This window comes from Musca autumnalis, unplaced genomic scaffold (genome assembly GCF_047663935.1).
Source record: "Musca autumnalis isolate F117 unplaced genomic scaffold, ASM4766393v1 scaffold_2, whole genome shotgun sequence".
Classification (NCBI taxonomy): Eukaryota; Metazoa; Arthropoda; class Insecta; order Diptera; family Muscidae; genus Musca; species Musca autumnalis.
The window spans coordinates 31,986,446-32,010,180 of record NW_027411755.1 but is presented as its reverse complement, the minus strand read 5'-3'; the positions used below and the strand labels follow the sequence as shown (position 1 = coordinate 32,010,180).

The 23,735-nt window shown below is 37.3% G+C and overlaps 1 protein-coding gene across 1 annotated transcript in view; it reads left to right on the top strand.

Annotated features, from left to right (window-relative positions):
* nAChRalpha5 (nicotinic Acetylcholine Receptor alpha5) overlaps positions 1–18,357 on the top strand; it is a 627,615-nt gene extending 609,258 nt beyond the window's left edge. The window contains exons 10-13 of the mRNA XM_073967499.1: positions 8,035–8,186; positions 8,423–8,542; positions 8,656–8,794; positions 17,979–18,357. Of these exons, the coding sequence (XP_073823600.1) occupies positions 8,035–8,186; positions 8,423–8,542; positions 8,656–8,794; positions 17,979–18,131 (564 nt within the window). The 3' untranslated portion in view covers positions 18,132–18,357. The remainder of the gene's footprint in view (positions 1–8,034; positions 8,187–8,422; positions 8,543–8,655; positions 8,795–17,978) is intronic.
* The last annotated feature ends 5,378 nt before the right edge of the window (positions 18,358–23,735 follow it).

Genomic DNA, 23,735 nt, shown 5'->3' with positions numbered 1-23,735 from the left:
AGCATGTCATTTTAACCAATGCGTTGACATGTCATTTCCACCAATGCTTTGGCATGTCATTTCCACCAATGATTTGACATGTCATTTTCACCAATGCTTTGACACGTCATTTTCACCCATGCTTTGACATGTCATTTTAACCAATGCTTTGGCATGTCATTTTCACCAACCCCTTGGCATGAAATTTTCATGTCTTGTTTGGAAAATGGAAATGCTGTATTGAAATATGGTTTTCATGAAAAACAAAACTCTTTATTAATTCAAACGAATTCATGAAATAACTACAATTAATTTATCAGTTTAGTTTTTCAAAAGTTTACATCCAAAATTGCAATGTAATCACCACCGCTGCAACGCAAAAGATTACTTCCTCCGTTCTCCGCAACTGATATTCTTTCATCTTACAAAAGGTTTTTTCAATTATCTTCCCATCACCAGTTCAGATTTCGACATGGACTCCAAATGCACTCCTTTAAGTATTTTTTTTCGTAAATTAATTTTATTTTATAATTTTGTTATTTTATAACAACATTTTGGTAATTTATACTCTTTTGTTTAGTGACGGAAATATGTAGGGATCTACAACCCGGCTTGCTTTAGGGATCTCTAAGAACAAAATGTAACGAACGGGGAGGAGAGACTTTTTATGGAAAATACCATTTATGCTTAATTAATTTATTTTTAATTGTTTCTTTCCAAAAGTAGTTTCTTCTTTATTTTGAGATTCTTGTTCCTTTTCGTTTCGGACTTTTTTCAAATTCCAAGAAGCGAGATTTGATTGATTTCATTCTATGTCAGATTTAGAACAGACAAGGGAACTTTTAAATTAGCAATGTGTGCAGTCCGATTCTATTTTTAGCTCGATGGTTGGGACTTCATATAATACCAATTGTTTAGAAGTTTTAGTTGTTTGATATGCAGGAAATGTAAGACAACATCACGACGACAGTTCTAACAACTTTGGTCTGTTCCAGAAACTGCAAGAATCTACTTATTTTTACTACGATAACAATTTTTCCTTTATGTTATCGGAAAAAATAGTAAAAATTAGTAGATTTTTGTAGTACTGGAACATACCAAAATGAAAATAAACAGGTGTGTAAATAAAAACACAAACATCATCTCTATTGGATCGATGGAATGGGTACAAATGCTGATGAAAAGATCGGATCTTTCACGACTTCCTTTGCATTGGTTCAAATCCTAATGAAAAGATCGGATCTTTCACGACTTCCTTTGAACCAATGCAAAAGATGACATGAAATCACGTCATCGCAAAGAACCCCTTCCGTCAAATTTTGCTGGGATCTTCAAGGAAGATAAGTAAGACAGATATCTCAAGGAATCGATCGAAAAAGACCTTCTTGGAACATAATCTAAATCTAATTTACTAGTTGGTCACTGTTGGATTATTAGAGTTTTCTGCCAGTAATTTTCTAGAAGATTTTAATGACCCGGAAAATGTTTTCTTACTATCGAGGACCTTTAAAGTGTTCTCTGCATGCGTTTTCTGGCTCTAGCAGACATCTAACAGATTGTTCATCCATCAGAATCCCATTTAAGAGATTTTTGTATATAGAAGACGTTAAATAGGTAACAAGTTTTCTATCTAGGGAAGTACACTAAATGGTCGTCGGCCTCTGCAAGCAGAAAAAATATTTTTCGCTTTTGTTGGAACAAGAATGTCTACTTTTGTTCCAACAATTTATTTGGTTTGTTCAAGCTTTGTATTTGTAAATCCAAAATTACCATCTTTTGCTCAAAACATACAAAACAAAAACAACTTGCGAAATTCCGCAATATTGTAAAAATCATTAACGATACCAATAGTAGGAACTATCATAATCTAGAATTTTTACATACACTATTGTCAGCCGAGAAAAACTGTTACTGAATTTATATAATTCTCATCTACACTTTCCACATAACATTGGTATAAAGGTCACCTACGAGTATTGATGAGCACAACACATGGTCAAGTTTTGCTGCTTAAACAAATATCTCATGGCGTACATACACAAAAAAAAAACAAAGATAAAATATTTCTGTCAAACAACCAAAACTCACTCAAATTGTTTTTTCAACACGGCATCGATTACTGAGAGAAGAGACTAAAATTGTCGAAGAAAAAATAATAATATTGTCCGGTTGACAAAAACTTTTGTTGGATTTAACAAAAACAATTGTTGTAGTTGACAAAACCGATTGTTGGGCTCACAATACTAAATACAGAATCTAACAATATCTTTACAATATATATTTTGCTCTTTGAATATTTATTGTCTGCGTGTAGAAAACCTTAAAAAAGGCCATTTGCTTATCGAAGCCCATAATTCTGTCTACCTAAGGCTCTTTCAACGACTTCTGCCTATCGAAGACAATAAAACGTTGTTCTGTATTTAAACGGAATTTTGTCTCTAGAGGTGAAATGGGTTCAGTCTCTAAAGACCCTTTGAAATGTCATCGGATACTTTAGTGGTCTTGCGCCTATGGCATGCTATCAAAATGTAAGGAATTATGTACTTGTCCACGATAATCGTTCAAATCGTTAAAATCTCACACCCACAAGGACAGCATTCGATCCCCGAACAGCCCTTACTTAAACTGCACTTAAGCGAAACGTTTATCTTAAAGTCCATCTTTGAAATTGATAAAAAATGTGCCAAATATTACGATGTGCTGTGACGACGTGTTTATACCCTACACCACTATGTGGTAAGGGGTATTATGTGTTAGTGCATTTGTATGTAACATACAAAAGGAAGCGAGATAGACCCATAGTTCCTTCTAGGGATATACATAGAATCACTTTCTGAGTCGATTTATGCATGTCCGTCCGTCCGTCCGTTCGCAACATACAGGTCGCATTTGTTGACCGATTTCGCTGAAAATTGGGGAATACCATTTTTTTAGCCGTCGGAAGATCAAGTTCGAAGATGGGCTATATCGGTCCAAGTTTTGGTATAGCCCCCATATATATTTTCGGCCGATTTCACGTATTTTCTGTAACACACACGCTATATATGTCCGATTTCGATGAAATTTGGAATGTGTGACTGAATTTGGTCTAAAAATAAATGTGCCAAATTATATCGAAATCGGTTCAGATTTGGATATAGCTCCCATATATATGTTCGCCCGATTTCACGTATGCGATGTACCAATCACGCTATATACGTCCGATTTTAATGAAATTTGGAATGTTTGACTGAATTTGGTATAGAAATAAGTGTGCCAAATTATATAGAAATCGGTTCAGATTTGGATATAGCTCCCATATATTTTCGGCCGATTTCACGTATTTTCTGTACCAAACACGCTATATATTTCCGATTTCGATGAAATTTGGAATGTGTGACTGAATTCAGTCTAGAAATAAATGTGCCAAATTATATCGAAATCGGTTCAGATTTGGATATAGCACCCATATATATTTTCGGCCGATTTCGCGTATTTGCTGCTCCAAACACGCTATATAAGTCGGATTTCAATGATATTTGGAATGTGTGACTGAATTCGGTCTGGAAATAAATGTGCCAAATTATATCAAAATCGGTTTAGATCTGGATATAGCTCCGATTTATATTTTACATATTCACAGTGGTGTAGGGTATCATATAGTCGGCCCCGCCCGACTTTGATCCTTTCCTTACTGGTTTTCTCTTGATGCTGGGGCCAGAGTCGTCACAAGAACTTATTTTTTTTTTCATAAAACGTTATAAACACACTGTATTTGCTATCAATATAATACGAAAACACTACACACAGTTAACACATTATCGTTATTCTGACACCCAATATCCTGGTACATAGGTTGTTGGGCGAATGTATCTGAAGCGGCGTTGGCACGAGATGGTGGACTTAGCGGTTCTGTGGCAATGGCTTTGTCACTGGCAGCAGCGTTAGCACAACAGTTGAATGCGGTTGATGACAGCGAGATTGGCGGTGACGTTAACCCAGCAGCGGTCCAATAAATGCTGACGATAGGGCGCTTGACACCGACGTTAACCCACAGCGTTTAAATTACTGCGGATGATAGAGCACGTGGCAGCGACGTTAGCACAGGAGTGGACTGCGGCGTCCGAGTATAGCAGTGGCGGTATGTTACGCGCTGACGTGCTGTCGAAAAGCTAAGGTTTGTTTGGCAACCCCACTTGACTCAGACAACCCCACAACAGTTACAATAACGCCGACCCCATGCCCTGCCGATAACCAAGGTTTTGTTTTGCAACACCACTTGACTTAGACAACAACACAACCTAGATACCACTACGATGACCACAACTATAGCTTCTGCACCAGCCGAGGTTCGTTTTTCAACTCCACTCGACGAGACAGAAACTATGCGATATCTTATTCCACTGATAGCCGATTTTTGGTTTTGCAACACCATTCGACTACGTAGAAACTACCATCTACTCTACTTCCACAAAAGCCAAGATTTTGTTTTGCAACACCACTTGACTTTGTAGAAACTACCATCTACTCTACTTCCAAAAAAAAACCAAGATTTTGTTTTTCAACACCACTTGACTCAACAACAGTCAAAAGACGACTGTCCAGATCATCTCTTCAGCACCTCATTTTTTACCTGCTGGTGGATGGTCGTCGTTTCATTTACTTTTTATCGGAGTACATTTTAGTGTGACCATTTGTCGCTAGGTGTTCCCAACACTGTAGTCAGTTTCCGGATTTACCACTAGGGGACACTAGGGGACGGTTCAGTTTGTATTTAACATTTGAAATCCATATATAAGAGTTCAATGTAATCAAAAACAAGTACCCACGACCTTTGAGAGTTACAGTACAAAGGCTGGACCAAGACATTTACTTCTTTCGATAGTTATCATGCCCACCAGCCGTTGTATTTGCTCACAGTGAAAAATTTCTAGAGTTTTTGGGTAATTTTATCAATCAGAATGGACTTGCCAAAGAAATAAAATGTATTGTTGTGAATAAACCAGTCATAATCTGTATATATATGTATGAACTACAACATCTACGTACGCTGACGATATGCAACTCTAGGTAATTAGCGATTTAAATAATATTGCTACGGGATTCGGTTTAACTTAACCGGTCGTATACGTTGTTTTATAGTCTGTTTTTTATAGCCTTTTTCCGAGTTAACCTTCTTTTTGAGGATTTATTTGACATATACACAATGGAATTGACATTTAAAAGCCAGTGGGTTTGCTAAATCCGGTTATATGTAAACGTACTATTAGTTCCCACGTAAAACGAGGGTTCTTTAGATGACGAGTCTTACAATGAGTTATCAACGTTACTTCACTGATTCGTACAGCTTAATTAGTTTACACTTTGCTTAATCCATGATTTACTTCTTTACAAACAGACGGTTTAAATTCGCGGTCTGATTTAGAACTCACCCTTCCACCTACTACTCTCCTGTATTTATAGTCGCTCACTGTAGCATTAACTGTTCTAGAATCCTCAATCTACAATGTTCGCAGATGCATATACATACATACATACATACATACATACATAAATAAAGCGACGAATGAATGTAAACAAAAAATGGGAAAGAGGTAATAAATACGAGAGCGTAGAAGGGGTAATAATGAATGACTTCACAATGTAGAAGAATAATCAATACAATTATGGGAGAGAATACAAAAACAATAGCAACGTTAGTTTCTAGTACTAAACTACGGCAAGTTGATAACCAGACATGGGAACGTTGTCCCGTGTTACCCGAGTCGCACACAAATCACACTCAAATCACAACAGCCGCAATGAGCCCGAAATATAAAGGAAACTGTTTTGATAAGTTAGTCGCCCCTTACAGGGGCAGAAACAAAACGGACGTTCGGATCACTGAAGCTATTTCAAATTTCGGGTGGCATAACTCACGCACGAGATTTCCATGGATGGTTTGACAAAGTTTCAACCGATCACCAAATAATAAAGGAGACCCGGAATAATTTTATGTTTTCAATGAATATTTATTTGTCTTTTTCAATTGGCCATTCGTTCGTTTACACATCAAATTCATAAGCATTAAAAACTCATACGAGCTATGTAACTACTTGCGGTTATCCGCACTTCTCACTGACTTAGACTGACTCTTTTCTAATTTGTCTACAAAAAAGACAAGGAGAAAGAGACGGAGTTGACAGATTACATCAGTGATGGCAAGCACAGGGATGATAATGGTATTATTAAGAGCGTGTTTACACCTAAACTTCAATTATTACCCTGCAAAATGTTCGATGCCAAGGATGCTATTGAATCATGGGTGCAAGTGATCTGGCATGTCATCTTTTTAGCATTTTCACTCATGAATTTTATATGAGCGTGACCACCATAAGCTGACATTCATTTTCGGATCTTAAGATGACATTCATTGTCGGATCCTAAGCATGTCATTTTGACCAATGCTTTTCACCAAACCTTTGGCATGTCTTGTTTGGAAATGGAAAATTCTGTATTGAAATATGATTTTCATGACAAACCAAAATCTTTATTAATATAAACTAATTCATGAAATAACTAGAACTAATTTATCAGCATAAAGTTTACACCCAAAATTTCAATTTAATCACCGCTGCTGCACCGCAACAGAGTTTACTTCGTCCACTCCCAGCCATTGATTTTGTTTCATCTTACAAAAGCTTTTCTATTATCTTCTCATCGCCAGTTCAGATTTCGACATGGACTCCAACAGCACTCCTTTAAGAATTTCTAGTTCATGAACCTACATTTAATTTGTAATTTTGTAATTTTATAACAAAAATTGTGGAAGTGTATACTCTTTTGTTTTGATGTCGCTACTTGTAGGGATGTACAAATCGACTTGTTTGTTTGTAGTGATCTGTACAAATGATTCAAATGCTGATGAAAAGGTCGGATCTTTCACGACTTCCTTTGCATGGGTTTAAATGCTTTGAACCAATGCAAAATGTGCCATGAAATCACGTCATCGCGTAGAACCCCTTCCTTCAAATTTTGCTGGGGTAGCTTCAGAATCCGCAAAAACTTCCCGGGTGTAAGCACCTTCCATTTAAAGTTGCTTCAAGAGCACCGATTTATATTATATTTCAAAATTTTATTTTATATTCACCTAAATTATTTTAAATCGACCAGTTACACTCGTAGCGAATAACTTACAAAATATTTTATATATGACGCCTTCTATCTGTAGACAATTTTATAAGGTCCTCTGTAATAGGTAACCGTACTAACACAAGAACATCTCATTTGGTTTCCATATATGGATCATGTTATCATGTTTTCTATATACAGAAGGTCTTGTAAGAATTTCAGTACTGTGGAAATATGAAGGGATCTCCTTAAGATAGAAAATCTAAAAATTAAGAAACATTAGTATATAGAGTAATATACTATATAATTCATTAAATAATTTAACTAAGCTAAGATCTATCAAAAATAGAAAATAATTTGAAAAATCCAAACGTCTTTTATATCCGCAACAATTTTTCCCAACCCTGATATCCACACGTATTCCCCGCCAAAAGCTTTATATGTATGTTTTATAATTTTGCATGTCTATGTGTAAACCACCAAACTAACTAAAGAAACGGTTAATAAAAACAAAAACTAAAATTGATTGCCAGTCAAATTAAATTAAATAAATCTTAAAAATTCTTAAAATTTTTAAAAAATAAATTCAAAACACAAAATATAGAAAACAACTTACCCAAAAACAACGCATTTTCATGCCTTTTTCTTGACCACACCGGAAAAAGGTTTAACTGCTGCTCACTCACTGACCCGCCCCCCCAAACTACTACTCACTGCTTTTAGTCAAACTAAACAAATATTTGATGCTTCATTCCAAAATCAGATAAATCCATTACTAACCAAAAACAAATTTACTAATAACAAATAACAATTACTGATGTTTACTAATGTTAATAATATTTCTTTGAAAACAATGACAATTCTCTCAACGAAAAAAAAAAACCTTGACCCTCAACTTCATCTAAATGTTGAAAAACTCTTGTTACGAAATGCCCCTCAACCAAAACGAAACGGGATAAAACATAGATACGTGTGGTATTTCTATGTTGGTTACCATGGATATTACGCATGCACCGACCAGGTAGACCCATCATTATGGATTTCACATCGACACCATGTTCGGATACATCCTCGGAGAGGAAACATCAGATATTATCAGATGTGGAATTAAAAGAGCGGTAGGAAAACAAACTCCATTAATTTTATTTTTGTAAATAAATGAAAAAACAAAACAAAACAAAAAAATGTAAAATAAATATTAAACATTTCTTAATTATTTTTTCTAATAAATCAATGTAAATAATAATTAATTTTTTATAACCACTTTAAATAACATTTACATATTTTTATATTTCACCGCCCCCCAATATTCTCCCCCCAAACCCCGAACATTCCATGATTTGACAATTTTTAGCTCTTCCAAATCATTATTGGCTAACGTCTTGGACATTGATGATGACTTCCGTAATGTACGACCCATGACCCCGGGCGGCACACTGCCCCATAATCCAGCATTTTATCGTACTGTTTATGGGTATTTAGAGAATTTGTAATACAACGACCGCTTATCTTCTGTTTATGTAATAATTATCCTGCAATTTTTCTTTTCTCGGTTTGGCGTTGTTTTTGTTATTGACGATGTTATAGGCAAGGCGATGATGGCAGTATAGGACCGATTGGTAGTACCCGTATGCCGGATGCTGTCACCCATCACACATGTATCAAAACTCAAACGGAATATGAATTAAGTTTAATATTAAAGGAAATACGTTTCATCACGGATCAGGTAAGTCCAAAGATTTTTGATACAGAATATTTTTTACCTTTAAGATAAGGTTTAGAGATCTCACAAAAATTAGGACAAAAATAATGCAATTGAAAATATCTTAAAAAAAATATTTTCAATTGCATTATACCCATTTTGATCTACACCTTCTTATAAAGTCCATATTCCTCGCCCACTTCATTTAGTCGCCTGAATTAAAAAAATGGCGTTCAATACTGTCTTCTTAGAAGATTTGCGTCTTTCTTCTATTGGAATACTTTAACTTCTTATACAAAACTAGAAGGTATTTTTATAGAAGAACAGAATACTTTCACATATGTTCTTCACATGGTTTTGAGAAATTCTTCTTAAACTGAAGCAGATGGACTCCCTGTAGAGAAAAATAAGATCTCTCTAAAGAAGACAACAAAGCCTTTTGTTGGAGACCATAAATTCTTTATATAGAAGACCAAAATGTCTGCTAGAAGACCAGAAGTACTATCTATAGATTTTATTACAGTAGATCGGAATGTCTTCTTCTCGCAGATTAGAAGGTCTTCTTAAAGAAATCGGAAGAAATTAATTGAAGGCCAGATTGTCTCCCTATAGAGGACAGACTGTCTTTTCTTAAAATACCAGAAGGTCTTTACATAGAGAACCTGGAGATCCCCTTTTAAAAGAACCGTGAGACTTGGCTTCCTTTCGAAGACTATTCTCATAGAATTTCAGTGGGTCTTCTTATAGAAAACCGAAAGTCTTCTTATAGAGGGCCAGTAAGTCTTCCTACTTAAGACCAGATGACATTTTTATAGAAGGACAAACAAATTCTTCTTGAAGATGACAAAAAAAATCTTCTATTTGATAAGGGACAACTAAAGTATTCTTCCACGTTATAGAACACCCTTTTGTTTCAAAGAGAATCCCCACGGGTTTCTTGAAAATCAATAAACAACCCCTGCAGAATTTTACTATCCTATAGACCCGCTTCGATTTTCTTCCCTTTCATAGATTTTCCTTCTATAGCAGATCAATACCAATGGCTTTTACTCCATATCGGACACCTAACAAGGACTTAATTTTCATAGAAAACCTCTACCGCGGGGCCATCCATCCTATGGAAGATCAAAACGGTGTTCTTCTATTCTCAAGGAGACACATATGGTGCTTTTCTATTCTAAAGTAGTGTAACGTGACAATACAAGTGGGAGTCATGGCTAAACAGCGCTTTGTTTCTACCTGACACTAGGTGTATAACAGGCCACACAGTGCGAATAATTCGCATTCACTTCATGCCTCGAGTCACTCATATATTTCAGAGTTGGCTGCTGATGGCGAGCTGGTTACTGCAGGGAGTTAGCTACACGGGTTGGAACTAATGACTGCTCTAAATCCGCTAACGTATGCCTTGGTGTTACCGAGTTGGGAATACTTTTGAAAGCTACCCATTAAATTGTGGTGGCTAATAAATTGCACTGAACCTTCGGGGTTTTCAGTTCTACAGGGCCTTCGGGTCATCTGTTTCATTCGCCACTCGACCTTCGGGTTTTTAAGTTCTACAGGGCCTTCGGGTCATCGGTTCCATTCGGCACTGGACCTTCGGGGTTTTCAGTTCTACAGGGCCTTCAGGTCATCTGTTCCATTCGGCACTGGACCTTTGGGTTTTTCAGTTCTACAGGGCCTTCGGGTCATCTGGTCCATTCGGCACTGGACCTTCGGGGTTTTCAGTTCTTCAGGGCCTTCGGGTCACCGTTCCACTGTTTGAGTAATAGTAGTACACTGTAGAAACTAGACCGTAGTCCTAGACTAACACCGAGCGACGAATTTATCGCGTCAATATCCGAACGCCGTACATATCGTCTTCCCGAACACAGATACCCGAGCATCAACACCCGAAGCCGTGTTCCCGAACGCCGAACCCATCGTGTTCCCGAACATCAACAGCTGAACATATCTTCTTCCCGATCATCTGCAACCGAATACATCGTCTTCCCGATCATCTGCAGCCGAACATCGAATTCATCGCCTTCAGATCATCTGCAGCCGAACACTGAATTCATGGTATTCCCGATCATTCACACCCGAACACAAACAACACCGTCTACCCCGAAGAAGAACCCGTTAATTCAGGGTCTTCTACTTTACAAAAGACCCCAACGGAGGCTTTTATTCTCTAGGAGACCCCTATGAATGTTTTCTATTTTATAGCAGACCACTGCGGTGGCCTTCTACTCTATAGGAGTCCCTAACGCTAGTTCTTTTTCTCTTTTTTCCCTTACGGTGCCCTTCAATTCTTCCTAAAGAAGATCCCTAGAGTGTTCTTCTTTTCTCCGGAAGGCCTCTTCGTTGGTTCCGTATAACAAACATACGAAAGACCACTACGACACTCTTCAATTCTACAGAAGAACTCTAAATTAAATCTTTTTATAGAAGACCAAAAGTTCTTCTCATGTAAATCCAGACGGTCTTCTTATGGAAGACCAGATTGTGTTTTTATAGAAATCCGTAATTTATTTTTTATTGAATGCTTTCTGGCGACCTTCTTATAGAAACTAAAACGTTTTTTATAGAAGACCATTAGGCCTTCGTATAGAAGACTATTAGACCGGAAGGTCTTCTTATCGATAAGCGTAAGATTTTCTTAAAAATTAACGGAAGGTCATCTTATAGAAACCCGGGAGGACTCCTTATAGAATACCAGAACGTCTTCTAAGAGAAGACCAGAAGGTCAGTTTATAGGAAATCATACGATCTTCTTCTAGCACCCCACAGGGTCTTCCCATAGAAGAGGTCTTTTTACAGCAGACCACAAGGTATATAGAGGATGCAAGGCCTTACATAAGAAGACCTGCTTATAGCAGATCGGAAGGTCTTCTTATAGTTGGCCGGAGGGTATCCTAAATAAAACATAAGATCTTCTTATAGCACACCGAAAATTTATTTTACAGAAGACCGGTAGGTCTTTTATAGAAGATCGGTAGGTCTTCTATAGAAGACTGCAAGGCATTGTTGTAGAGGATCGGAAGAAAGAAAAAAAGAAAACCGGAAGGTCTTTTTATAGAGGGTTAGAAGGTCTTCTTATAGAATATCGGACGGTCTTCTGATAGGTGATCGGAAGGTCTTCCAATCGAAGATCGGAAGGCCTTATTATTAAAAATCGGAAGGTCTTCTTATAGAAGATCGGAAAGTCTTCTTATAAAAGATCGGAAGGTATTCCTATAGAAGAGCGGAAGATGTTGTTACAGAAGACCGGAACGTTTTCTTCTTATAGAAGATCGGAAGGTCGGAGGACTTCGTATAGTAGATCGGAAACTATTTTTTCAGAAGATCGTAAGGTGTTTTATAGAAGATCGGAAGGCCTTCTTATTGAATATCGGAAAGTCTTCTTAGAGAAGATTGGAAGGTCTTCTTATAGAAGATCGACGGTTCTTTTTATAGAAGACCGGAAGTTTTTTTTTATAGAAGAACAAGATGTTTTTTATAAAAGACCGGAAGACCGACCCTTTTGCATATCGTAATATTCGAAGGTGGTCGACTCATTCCGGTACTTCCCCAAAAAAAGTTCTAAGATATACGCTAAAATGGTACGCGCGGTATCTCATAAGCAGAGCAACAGGTCTCGTCCAAACTTTGGGTCTTGAAATATTATGTCCGAACTTAGTTTATGTTGAAATGTGGGCTATATCCGTCCACTCCGTGGGGTACCACCTACACAAATGTTCAACATTTTGGTTTAAGTGCAGTTAAGAGTCTCTTCGATGATCCTTTGGATATTTGTACCGATAGTACTCCTAGTGACCCTGTTTACAGCGATAGTCCATGCTTCCTGATATAGTGGTCCAAAGATCTAAATTATATTGTGACCAACTGAAATAACTGTTGGGCGCTATATCTATCGAGAGGAATGACTCCCAAAATAAAACCCACTTCCAAAATGGACCATATCGGTCCATTCCTTTAGGTACCTCCCTCGCAAAACTTTTGAGTTTTAATGGGAATACATATTTTTGTCGGCAAATAAGCCCAAAGTTCTGAAAACCCCCCAAATACATACGGTTTTTGGAAAAAAGTGTTTTAATTCACACAGGCTGAGTGTATATCTCTGTCGGCAACGCCGACTGATACTTCACATGGTCTTCTTATAGTTAACCAGAAATACCTCCTGTAGAGAAATAGAATATCTCTCTAAAGAAGTCATCAAAGTCTTTTTCCGAAGCCCAAAAATTTTCTATATACAAGACCAAAAGTTCTTTCTATAGATTTTATTATATAGTAAAGAAGATATTCCTTCTTCTACAAAATTAGATGGTCTTCTTATAGAAATCTGAAGAAATTTATTGAAGGCCAGATTGTCTTCCTATAGAAGGCAGATCGTCTCTTCATAAAATACAAGAAGGTCTTTTCGTAGGGGACCTCAAGGTCCCGAAAGACTTGTCTCCTTATAGAGGACTAAATAGTCTTAACATAGAATATCTGTGGGCATTTTTATACAAAACCCGATGGTATTCTTATAGAAGAAAAGAAAGTCTTCTTATATAAGAACAGAAGGTATTTTTAAAGAAGACCGGAAAGAAAGGTCTTCATAAAGATGGTTAAAACGTCTTATATTCGATAAAAGACCCCTATAGAAGTCTTATATTTTTTTGGAGAATCCTACAGTGGTCTTCTATTAGGAGAATCCTACGGTGATCTTCTGTTTCAAAGAGAATCGCCACTGTTTTCTTCCAACCTATAAAAGATGTCTATAGAAAACCTCTAAGGCGCTCTCATATTTTCTTTCCTACCTTAGAAGACAACTACCCCTCTTTAACAGAGTCTTGCCGGGGACTTCCATAGAAGGCAACCAATGAGGACTTCCTTTATATCGAAAAACGCCGTGGGCTTACATTCTATGGAAGAACATTACGGTGGTCTTTTATTCTATAGGAGACACATATGGTGCTCTTCTATTCCATAGTAGATCAACTCGGTGCTATTCTAGTCTAGAGAAAATCCCTACGGTGGTGCTCTGTATATTTAAAAGAGCCCCACGTTGGTGTGTTTCGCTATAGAAGGTCCTATTATGTTCTACATAAAACCAGTATGGAGGTCTTCTATTTTACAGAATACTCCAACGGAGGTTTTTATTCTAGAAAAGACCCCAATGGAGGTTTTCTAATCTATAGCAGACCCCTGTTGTGGCCTTCTAGTCAATAGGAGTCCCCTACTGTGGTCTTCTTTTCTCTTGTTTCCTTCAGTAGAACAAAAGGGCCCAAGATTGGCCTTCTATTCATCGTTGGCTCCATAGAACAGAACTTGTGAAGACCCCTACGGCGGTCTTCAATTCTACAGAAGAATCGAATTGTTGGTTTCTCTTAAATATAAACTACCTACCACGCTAATCATTCTAAAGAAGACTCCCTACCGTTCTCTTCTATTCTGCAAAATATTTTTGCGGTGGCCTTCTATTCTCGGGAGAGCCCTACGGAGGTCTTTTATTCGATATATTTTGGATTTCTATTCTGTAGAAGACTACTATGGTGGCCTTAGACCAGAATTTGTTTCTTTAGAAGATCAAATAGAATGTTTATAGGCGGCCAAAAAAATCTTCTTAGCGAAGACCGAAATGTCTCTCTTATGGAAAAGCAGAAGGTATTCTCATGGAAAACCTGAGGGTGTTCTTGTAGAAGACCATTAGGTCTTTTTGTAGAAGACCATTAGACCTGAAGGCAGTCTTATCGATAAGCGTAAGATCTTCTAATAGATGAACGGATAGTCACCTTATAGAAAACCGCAAGGTCTCCTTATATAACACCAGAATGACTTCTTACAGAAGACTAGAAGGTCTGTTTACAGGAAACTATAAGATCTCCTTCTAGAATACCACAAGGTCTTCTTCTAGAACGCCACAAGGTCTTCTTACTGCAATAACTTTTTGTAGAGGATGGAGAGGTCTTTTTATGGAGGACTAGGTAACCTTCCTATAGAACACTATAAGGCCTTCTTTTAGTAGGCCGGAAAGTATCCTAAAGTAGTCCGGAAGATCTTCTTATAGAATATTGGAATGGTTTTTATTGCTGGCCGGAAAGTATTGTAAAGCAGACCGGAAGATCTTCTTATAGAAGAGCGGAAGGTCCTCTTATGGAGCATCGGATGGTCTTCTTTTGGAAGACCGGATCGGAAGATCTTCTTATGGAAGATCGGAAAGTCTTCGTATAGAAGATCGGAAAGTCTTCGTATAGAAGATCGAAAAGTCTTCTTAAAGAAGATTGGAAGATCTTCTTATAGAAGATCGAAAGGTCTTCTTATAGAAGATCGGAAGCTCTTCTTATAGAAAATAGGATGCTCTTCTTATAAAAAATCTGGAGCTCTACTTATAGAAGATCGGAAGCTCTTCTGATAGAAGATCGGAAGCTCTTCTTATAACAGATCGTTAAGTGTTTTTATAAAAGATCGGAAGGTCTTCTTATAGAAGATTGGAAGGTCTCTTATAGAAGATTGGAGGGTCTCCTTATAGGATGTCGGAATGTCTGCTTATGGAAGACCGGAAAGACTTCCAATAGAAGATGAGAAAATTTTGTTACAGCATACCGAAAGGTCTTGTTTTAAAATGCCGAAAAGTCCGTCCGTTTTTTCGAAGATCTTTTTATAGAGGTTCCGAAGCTCTTCTTATAAAAGTCCCGAATGCCTTCATATAGATGACCAGAACGGTCTCTTATAAAAGACCGGAAGGTATACTTATAGAAAACCTAAGGTATCTTACAGAAGACCGAAAGATCTTTATGTAGAAGATCAGAAGGTCATCTTAAAGAAGACCGGAAGATCTTCTTTTAAAATACCGGAAGGTCTTCATATAGAAGATCGGAAGGAGTTTTTGTAGAATACAGGAAGGTCCGTTTGTAAGATCTTCATATAGAAGATTGGAAGGTCTTCTTACAGAAGTCCAGAAGGCATTTATACAAAATACCAGAAGGTCTTCTGAAAGAGAGATCTTCTTATAGAATACCGGAAGGTCTTCCTATAGAAGATCGGAAGGACTTCTTATAGAATACAGGAAGGTCCGTTCGACCTTTCGAAGAACTTATTATATAAGATAGGAAGGTCTTCTTAAAGAAGAAATGAAGGTCTTCTTAGAAAAGATCGGAATGTCTTCTTATAGAAGATCGGAAGATCGCCTAATAGAAGATCGGGAGATCTTCTTATAAAGATCGGAAGATCTTTCTATAGAAGATCAGAAGGTCTCATTATATAAGTTCGGAAGGTCTTTTTAAAGAAAATCAGAAGTTTGGCTTATGGAAGATTGGAAGGACTTGTTATAGAGGATTGAAAGGTCTTCTTATAAAACACCGGAAAGTCCGTCCGACCTTCCGAGGACCTTCTTATAGAGGATCGGAAGGACCGGCCAATCTACTTTTTTAGAAGACCGGCTGGTCTTCTTATACATTATCAAAAAATGTCCTTATAGAAGACCGGCAGGTTCGTTCGTCCAGATCTCAATATAGCTAAACCCACTCATGTTTGCCATGTCAGCTGGCTTTCTTCTGCGGCGATGGCTGGTTTGGGTTGTCTACGAGTACGGTATTCAAACTGTACTCTGAACTGCCTGTACAACTGCATCAGTGTAAATGCTAACCAAGCCCGTACTAACACGTCTACGTCAGATCTGCAAACATACGATCTCAATACCGTTAATCCGCCTTGAGGAACTCTCTGTTTCGCTCTAAGGATCTTAGACGTCTTATTTCTGAATTCCACTAACGACTGCTGTCTACACACATATAGTTGATTATCCAACATTTCAAACAAGACCGGAGATAGTCTGCTCTATGTCCTCGAACAGCTAAGCCTGGTTGACGGAATCGAAGGCCTTCGATAGGTCAAAAGCCACCATAACTGTTCGATCGAATGGCCTGTTTCGGTTCAGTCCTCAAATGATATTTCTGGATACGGCGTGCTATTGCGATACTATGCTTTTTCCAGAATCCCTGCTCATATTGGGCAACTGGCAAACAGCTTCTAATCACGGGAAGGAGCAGTGACTATAGAAGCTTTACTAGTGGTGAAAGGCTAAAAATGGACTTTACAAGTCGCCTTTGCTGTCACCCTTGCCTGGCTTCCCAAGTTTCTGGTTGAGTGTAACTCACTTCGTTGAGTGTAACAGCTGTTCTGGCATCGGTCTTTCCGTTATTAGAGAGTGGTTTAACCATTGGCACCATTAACTTAATTCTGCACAAATGTTGCATTGCATCAGGTGGTATAGCCAGTTGTGCCTTTATCCTCGCCTATTAACCCGAGACTTTAAGAGTAAGTTCTCCAAGTCTTGGGTCGTCAGGGTTCGCACGACGAAGCTCATCACGCATTTTTGCTAGCCCCGATGAATCTGCTGGAAAATTTGGTTTAATTACGGGGTTTCGATCAGCAGGGATGTAGCGAGCGGCTGCTGCGATGATGATGTCTCGAAAAGTTCACTCAGCTACTAGAGAATCAGAGGGAATGGGCAGCTCTTTGAAGCGGTGATTGGTAAATTCTCTTAACATTTGCCAATCAGCTTTTCCATGATTGGAATGGTACCGCTATCATGAAGTTATGCAGTCGGGTAGTTTGTTTACAGAGACAATGATAAGGAGGTGTTCTGAGCTAAGTGAAATTATGGGTTGCCATAAAACGTCATTTATCAGACCGAGTGCTACAATGGTTACTTCTGGCGGCCTGTGGTAATCTCCTGTTAAATATAGGAGCGTTTAACCTCCATAAATTACCAGACAGGTCTCTTTAGGCTAAAGGTACATTACAAATAATTTTCTTAATTGTTTATTGTATTTGCAAAACTAATTATTTCTTTATTGTGAGCACACCTTTTGTGAGATCTCTAACCTTAACCTCCCCATTGCAAATGATTATCTTTATTAAACAAATAACTCTTTAAATTTCTTTTCACGACAAAAATGCAAATAAATTAATTATTATGTTTTCATGTAAACACATTTATAAAAAAAACAACAACAAAAACAATTGCAATTATAATTTTCATTAATTACACATTTTTAATATTTTTTTTTCGACACTTTTTATTTTAACTAAATTATTGTTATTGTTTATGGACATAATGACAAACAAATTGACATAAATGACATTATACATTAAATAAACTAAACAATTACATTATTACAATAACAATGACAACAACAAATTTAACAAACAACAATACACTCACTGTACACCCCAACAGCTTCGCAAAGAAGATGAGGAAAATGATATAGCCAATGATTGGAAATTTGCCGCTATGGTCGTTGACAGACTGTGCCTTATCATATTCACAATGTTCACAATATTAGCTACAATAGCTGTACTACTATCGGCACCACATATTATTGTCTCGTAGCTATATGAGAGAGGTGGTTATTGTTATTGGTTTTATCATAAAATCAATTTGTTAATTATTAAATTAATAACGAAAATTTTTAAATAAAAAAAAACTCAAACCCCCACAAAAAAAAAATAAAAAAAAAATTATAAAAAATATAAAACAAAACACAAAAACACAAGACCCACAACAATAAACACGAACACACAATAAAATAAAAACACTCAAAAAATTAAAAAAAAAATCATAAAAACAGCTCATCAACACACAGATACTCAACAATAACAATAAAAACAAAACACTCAACAGCAAACAACAAAAAAATAGTAAAAACTTGAAAAAAAAAATAATAAAAAAATAGTAAAACACAACGTTTAAACCACAAACAAAAAATTACAAAAAAATTAATACCGAAACAATAAACCAAACAAAATAAAATTTTCTTCCTAAACTAAAAATTCAAAAAAAAACCTTTAAACCAAAAAAAAAAATTAAATAAGACGTAATTTAACTAAATCAACAAATCATTTAACTTTAAATAAAAAACTACCAATTTAAATAAATCCTAACTTTAAATCAAATATTAATTTATAGTTTTTTCTTCCTTCCCCTTAAAAACAAAATACATACTTACATTCATACATATTCTTACATACAAACAGTTCCTTTAGTCCTGCTATCATCCACAAAATACCTTAACATTATATCAACAAAACAAAACTGAAAATCACATTCTTCCATTTGTTTTCACATTAAAATGGCACCTTAAAAAATAATTCATAAAAGTTGCTAAGTAAAAAAACCATTCAAACTACGATTTCCATATTTATGTAAATATTAGGTGAATTAATAAATTGTTTATTCTTTTCTCATAATTAAACATAAAGAGGTAATTTATGTAATAACATTTGTACATATTATTTAATCTTAAAAAAATAAATAATATTAATAGCAAATCATATTAAGTAATTTAAATTCAAAAAATATTCTTTTTCATAAAAAGAAATTAATAGTCAACAAAATGTTTTTTTTTAATAAATTTGTTTGTTATGGCTTTCTGTTAGATAAAAAATGAAAAATTAAAACTCGTAGGATTACGTATTTAGTCGTTGCGTCTATTGCTATGTATCGTGACAAAAAAATAGATAATCTTCAGCTTCATTGGCTACCGTCTAGATGTCTACCACAGCGTGGTGTTTGGTATAGTTATGCCACCTATAATTCAATATTTATACACCATAAATTGTGACTTATTTCAGAAACTAAAATTGAGTGTATATTTCCAGGCGCAAAACAATTGATGTTTTTTTTTTTTAATTTACTCTTTTAGTATGTAACTGAAAAGTCTATAATTCTATTTTGACCTCCGATTATGTACCGCAATCTGTGTTCACTGAAGTGCGGCATTTTGTATCGTATATGATTGATAATCGCCATATATAAGTACTTGCTTACTTAGCTGGCCCATTACAGAACATTTGTTCCATAGGCCGAACTAAGAAAAGATCTCCATTTCTCTCTATTTGTTGCTTCGCACTCCGGAATACCACGCCTTTTCATCTCATCATCCACTTGTTTGTTAATGTCAATTCTGCGTGCACCGCCAAGCGGTCCGTATTTATACGCCTTTTTAGCGGGTTCATCATCGCTCATTCTTATGATATGGCGTAGCCAACGCAATCGCTGCATCTCGATACGTTTAACAATATTGATGTAGTTGTACAGCAGGTACAGCTCGTGGTTCATGCGACGTCGATATTCACCGTCAACGCAGATTGGTCCGTAGATCTTTCGAAGAATTTTTCTCTCAAACACACCAAGCACTGCCATGTCTGCTTGCGCAAGTACCCAGGCTTCGGAACCATACATCAGCACGGGTAGTATCAGTGTTTTGTAAAGCGTTATTTTTGATTGACGAATTGTGGCTTTGTTTTTAAACTGCTTACTTAAACCAAAATAGCATCTGTTCGCCAATACAATTCTTCTTTTTATTTCACAACTGATGTCGTTTGTTGTGTGTACGGAGGTGCCGAAGTAGACGAAGTCTTTTACTACCTCAATATTATAAGAACCAGCTTCCACAATTGGTCCGAGCTCAATGGACGCATTAATTTGGTCTTCTCACCGTTTACCGCCAGACACACTTTAGCAGATTCTTCTTTGACCTTCATAAAGGTATCAGTTACTTCTTTTACTGATCGTCCCATGATGTCTATATCATCAGCATAAGCAAGTAACATGTGACTATTCGTGTAGATTGTGCCACTTCTTTTGACGTTTGCCTCTCGTATAACCTTTTCCAGCAAGATGTTGAAGAGATCACACGAGAGGCTGTCTCCTTGTCTGAAACCTCTTTTGGTGGCAAACTCTTCGGAGAGGTTCTTTCCTATTTTAACTGAGGACCTCGTGTCAGTTAAAGTCATTTTAAAAGCCGGATGAGCTTTGCGGGGATACCAAATTCAGACATCGCTTGGAATACCTTTGAACGCAGCGGGCTGTCGAAGTCTGCTTTATAATCGACAAAAAGGTGGTAGGTGTCGATCTGCATCTCTTGGGTCTTCTCCAGGATTTGCCGCAGGGTAAATATCTGGTCAATGGTGGACTTGCCAGGTCTAAAGCCGCTTTGGTATGGTCCAATTGTCTAGTTGACCATAGGCTTTAGTCGTTCGCACAATATCCCTGACACGATCTTGTAGGCAATAGGGAGTAGACTTATGCCCCTATAGTTAGAGCATACAGTCTTATCTCCCTTCCTGTGGACGGGGCACAGGATACTCAGGTTGCAATCATCGGGTACTCGCTCTTCCTGCCAGATGGTGCTAACTAGCTGATGAATACACCTTATCAGCGTGTCGCCTCCGGTTTTGAACAGCTCGGCTGGTAAGCCATCAGCTCCTGCTGCCTTATTATTCTTCAGCCGATTTATTTCTGTCTTTACCTCATCTTGCTTGGACTGTGGTATCTTCTTCGTCTTCCCTGCTATTGGATACCAACAGTTTTGAAAAATGTTCTTTCCATATCTTGAGCACACCATCTGTATCAGTTACCAAATTACCTTGCTGGTCTCTACAGGAGGATGTGCCTGTACCAAAGCCACCAGTTTGATGCTTGAATCTTTGGTAGAATTTTCGGACTTCATTCTGGCTCCTGTACATCTCGATTTGTTCACACTCTCGCTTCTCCATCTCTCTGTTTTCCAGCGGAAAAGACGTTTCTCCTCTCTCCTTTTCTCCCAATATCTCTCGTGCGCCACGCGTTGCTACGGATTGTAAAGTAGCCCTATATGCCGCATTTTTCTCTTCGGTGGCAGCACGACACTCCTGATCATACCATGGATTCCTTGGTGGAGGTCTCTGGTATCCGAGTATGGATTTTGCGGCTGTTTGCATGGAGTGGGCAATGCTTTGCCATTGCGCTGATATGTTATCGGGATGAGGAGTGCTTTGATGAAGTAATTGGGCTAGTTGAGTGGAATATGCTGTGGCTATCTGTTGTGTTTGCAGCCTATCGATGTCCAACTTCCGCGTTGTGTCTGTTCGTGCTTTATTTGCAACGTTTAGACGGGTACGTACCTTTGCTGCAACAAGGTAGTGGTCCGAATCAATGTTTGCGCCTCGGAACGATCGTACATCCAACACGCTGGTTGAATGTCTTCCATCTATCACAACATGATCAATTTGATTACTTGTTCTTTGATCTGGAGACAGCCAGGTGCCCTTATGAATATCGAGATGATTAAATCTAGTACTGCTAACTACCATGTTTTTTGCAGCCGCAAAGTCTATCAGCCTCATACCATTGTCAGATGTTTCACTGTGGAGACTTAATTTCCCGACTGTTGGGCCAAAGATATTCTCCTTTCCAATTTTGGCATTAAAATCGCCTAGAATGATTTTAATGTCATGGGCAGGGCAACGGTCATATGTTTCTTCTAAGTGCTCGTAAAATATATCTTTGGTCTGTTCGTTCTTTTCTTCAGTGGGAGCATGAGCGCAAATAAAGCTGATGTTGAAGAAATTTTGCTTTTATTCGAATTGCAGCAAGTCTTTCATTCACTGGGGTGAAGCTTGATACCAGATGTTTTAGCCTCCGACTAACTACGAATCCGCAACCAAACTCAAGCTTTACGTCATGGCAGCTATAATACAGTTCGCCACCTTTAGGTGTTGTTGTGACGCCTTTCCCAGTCCATCGTACTTCCTGTATGGCAGTAATATCGGCCTTGTACTTTTCAAGTACGTCTGCCAATGCGAAGGCTGCACCTTCTCTATAAAGAGTGCGAACATTCCAGGTGCAGATTCGCAGATCATGGTCCTTAAAATACTGTTACGGAGTTAAGGTTTAAGTTAGCTCCGTGTAGACGTTGTTGTATTCCACGCGACGATGTGTACAAAATAAAATAAGGTTTCGTTTAGATTACAATTCGGTAATGCTTTATTCACTTATTCACACAAGACTTAATTTTTCTACTAAGCACACAGCTTTACTCTATTCTGGTTACTATTTGATTTCACTGACGGTTTTAATTCGCGGTCTGAATTTTAACTCACTCGCCCACTTGCTACTCTCTCGTTGTTATACTCGATCGCTGATAGATAGACACCTTAATATGGGAGGCGAAATGCTAAACGGCAAATACACACGTGTACACACATACTAACAGGCCGATGAATGTAAACCAGCCCTGCTCAGAACGATGAAATGTTTCACCATCAATTCTCTTTCGGTTTTTGTTGAAACAGTAAAAAGTGAATATTTTTGTATTTTTTTTAATTGTTAATTGTTTAATCAGGGGAATCGTTTTTGAGGAAGGGAGGAAGATGAAACATCGAAATAAACTCCAAAAATCGTTCTTTCCTTATCTCTCTTAAATTGTGTTTTATTCTCTTTCGTGTAAAAAAACACCGTTTTGAGCAGTCATGATGTAAACAATAAATGGAGAGGTAACATATAAGAGAGAGAGAGAGAGAGTAGAAGAGGTTACAATTAATGACGTCATCATGCAGAACGAACATTAGACCAGCCAAGATCACCCATATACGTTAACGTGACTGCAACAACAACATATGTTCTATTTATTCTCCGTTGTCGTGGTTTAGGTAAGGAAAGACCAGCTCAGAGAGAATCACCCATATACGTTAACGTGACTGCAACAACAATATATCGCTCATTTACTTAATCTTTTTAAGTTGAGAAGTCAAATTTCAATCACCAACTTAAAACGCGTTTTTCTCGAAACTGGATTTTTTGAGATGTGTCACTCTTTGAGTAAATGAGCGATATGTTCTCTTTATTCTCAGTTGTTGCGGTTTAGCAAAAGAAACACTAGCTCAAAGAGACTAATGCACAAAATATTTCGAGCACCACCGCATTAAACTAAAACTAAATGATGAAAACAAATAGAGTGATTGAGAGTTCAACAAAATAACCATTGAAAATTGTGATTGGAATTTTATACAGTAGTTGTTGTTGTAAAATTGATTTGAATAAAGTGAATGCCTAATAAAAACTTACGCTACAATTTAAAATTCTTAGATTAATGGAAATTCATGCAAAATAACTCAAATACACCAGTTTCTTTCGTAGCAATATCTTAAAATGATGACCACAGCCTTGGGAGAC